The sequence below is a fragment of the Octopus bimaculoides genome, chromosome 9, assembly GCF_001194135.2.
Source record: "Octopus bimaculoides isolate UCB-OBI-ISO-001 chromosome 9, ASM119413v2, whole genome shotgun sequence".
NCBI lineage: Eukaryota > Metazoa > Mollusca > Cephalopoda > Octopoda > Octopodidae > Octopus > Octopus bimaculoides.
Window position 1 is genome coordinate 7,831,608 of NC_068989.1, and position 2,609 is coordinate 7,834,216.

Below are 2,609 nucleotides of genomic sequence, written 5' to 3' on the forward strand. Positions count from 1 at the left end.
CCCATAAATATTTAGTCCCTCTAAGCGTGAGGCATTACTATATAGTTAATGCCCTTATATAAATTATATATATATATATATATATATATATAATATATATATATATACACATATAGAGATAGTAATATAGACGTACTTTTGCGCAAAATATACACAAATAATATTGATATTCAAGTGCTTTCTTTCTCTCTCTCTCTCTCTCCCTCTCTTTCTGCATACGTACACATACAGACAGACAGACACACGCACAAACATATGTGTATATACATACACACACGTACGCACACGAACACACGGGACTTTTTTCATTCATGTGCGTTTAATGTAAATGAACAAATAAAGTAAAAATAAAAGTAAAAATAAAAATATAGCAATTACAATAACGGTTATCAAGAGGAATTGGCACCAAGCTGGAAGAGGTCAGTAATTAACAAACAATTATTAAAGACCAACAACAACAACAAGAACAACAACAATCAGAATCGCTACTGGTCGAAGTCTATGTTAGCACCGCAAAAAAAAAATTAATAAAGGTAATAATAATTAATAATAATAATAATGAAAATAATAAAGCATGGCCAATAAACAAATGTCACTTTAGTCTGCTGGCTGTGGATATCTGACACTTTCCATCATACCTGGCAAAATAAGCTGTGAGTTTTCATATAATAATAATAATAATAATAATAATAATAATAATAATAATAATAATAATAATAATCATAATCGGAATCAGTTCTTCCGTGTTTTTGGTCACCTGCATAGAAACGAAAACCCATTGAGATAAACACATACACACACACTCACGCATATCTATATCGATATATGCATGCACCCATATATATATATATATATATATATATATATAAAGATTTGTAATCACCCGCAGGACGAAAGCACGTGTCGTATTGTGAATTACCTGGTCACAGGAAAGGCATGATTGCCACAAAGTCTCCCTCTTTCTCCATATCTCTCTCTCCCCTCTCTCTCTCTCTGTCTTTTTCATTCTCTCTCACCTCTGGGTACTTCTTAGCATGCAATTTATCTGAGAGTTCACAACAATATTTTTTTTTCCTATTAGCATTCGCAACGAAGAGTTTATCTAAAAGTAATTTAAAATACCAATAACAAATAATAATAATAATTATAATAATAATAATAACAATAATCCTTCTTACTATAAAGCACAAAGCCTGGATTTTGTAACCCCAGTACACAACTGGTACTTAATTCATCGACCCCTAAAGGGTGAAAGGCAAAGTTGACCTGGGTGGAATTTGAACTCAGAACGTAGCGACGGGCGAGATACCGCTAAGGATTTATTTAGCCCGGCGTGCTAACGGTACTGCCCGCGCGCTGCCTTATAGATCTTATTATTATTGGTGCTGCTGCTGCTCCCACCGCCACCACCACTACTGCTGCTACTACTACTACTACTACGACTGCTGGTTTTATATTCAACATCGCTATCAGTGAAGAAACGCAGGAGCCACGAATCGGCTGTGTATTGTTGACATCTACCACAAGTATAATAACGTTGGATTTGATTCTTCGGCAGCCGCAACGTGTTGCAGTGACGTGTTGGGTATGAGTTCACGGCGAAAGACAACTTCGCGAGCCGGTTTCGATTCTCAGTTGGAACCGCCCTCACTTCACTTCTTCATATTGCCGTTTTACTGGTATTGCAGTTATCATCAAATGTGACCTATATGAAATGATTAAGGCATGAACATCACAACACAGCTCCCTTCCTGTATTTCCCCTAAAACACAAACAAACCAACCCCTGGCCTACCCCAACAAATAATAACAAACAAGAAAAACAAATCTAAAGATTCCGTACCATTGTTTACATATTCTTTTGATTTCCCTTTAATTCTTAAATTTATTTATTCGTTTATTTTTCTTACCTGTTCCGCTTCCGTCCACCTTTAACTGCCAGCAATTTCACATCTCTCTATCCATCCCTCTATCTATCTATCTATCTATCTTTTGATCTGTCTATCTATCTGTCTATCTATCTATCTATTTATTTTACTATCCTTAACGCAACGATCAACTTGTCTATTTATCTACCAAACCATCTCTCTATCCATTAAGATATTTATCCCATCCATCTATCTATCAATCTATCTATCTATCTATCTATCTATCTATCTATCTATCTATCTATCTATCTATCTATCTATCTATCTGCTAATCAACCAAGCAATCTACCTGTATAAATATATATCTATACCTGTTATCCAACTCCCACCCCATGAGGAAACTTCCAAATGCTTATCCACGGGATATCCTATATTATTGGTCTGTTGATGGCCTGTTGTGGAATTATCCAAAAAGCGGAGGCGATTAACGTTGATGAAAGCCAATTATTTGTTGCACGCTGCAGAGTGGAATGCTTGAAAATGGTAAGTTGTGCAAAACTTTCCGAAACTCTTTCTTAATTTCTTCCTGATTTTTATGTAAAAGAATTTTGAATTAAATTTAAAATTTTTCATTTCACGTTCGATTCTAGCGAATCTATTTTGTCAGACTGCTTTTCGCTGATGTTTTTTTTTTTTTTTACAATTTTGGATATTCAAAGCACACACACACACACACACACAC

The 2,609-nt window shown here is 34.9% G+C and overlaps 1 protein-coding gene across 1 annotated transcript in view; it reads left to right on the top strand.

The window, feature by feature from the left end:
- The first annotated feature begins 1,453 nt into the window (after positions 1–1,453).
- The window catches only part of LOC106883560 (ephrin type-A receptor 4-B), a 136,992-nt gene continuing 135,836 nt past the window's right edge, over positions 1,454–2,609 (top strand). Inside the window, exon 1 of the mRNA XM_014934611.2 lies at positions 1,454–2,410. Coding sequence (XP_014790097.2) covers positions 2,276–2,410 — 135 coding nt within the window. The 5' untranslated portion in view covers positions 1,454–2,275. The remainder of the gene's footprint in view (positions 2,411–2,609) is intronic.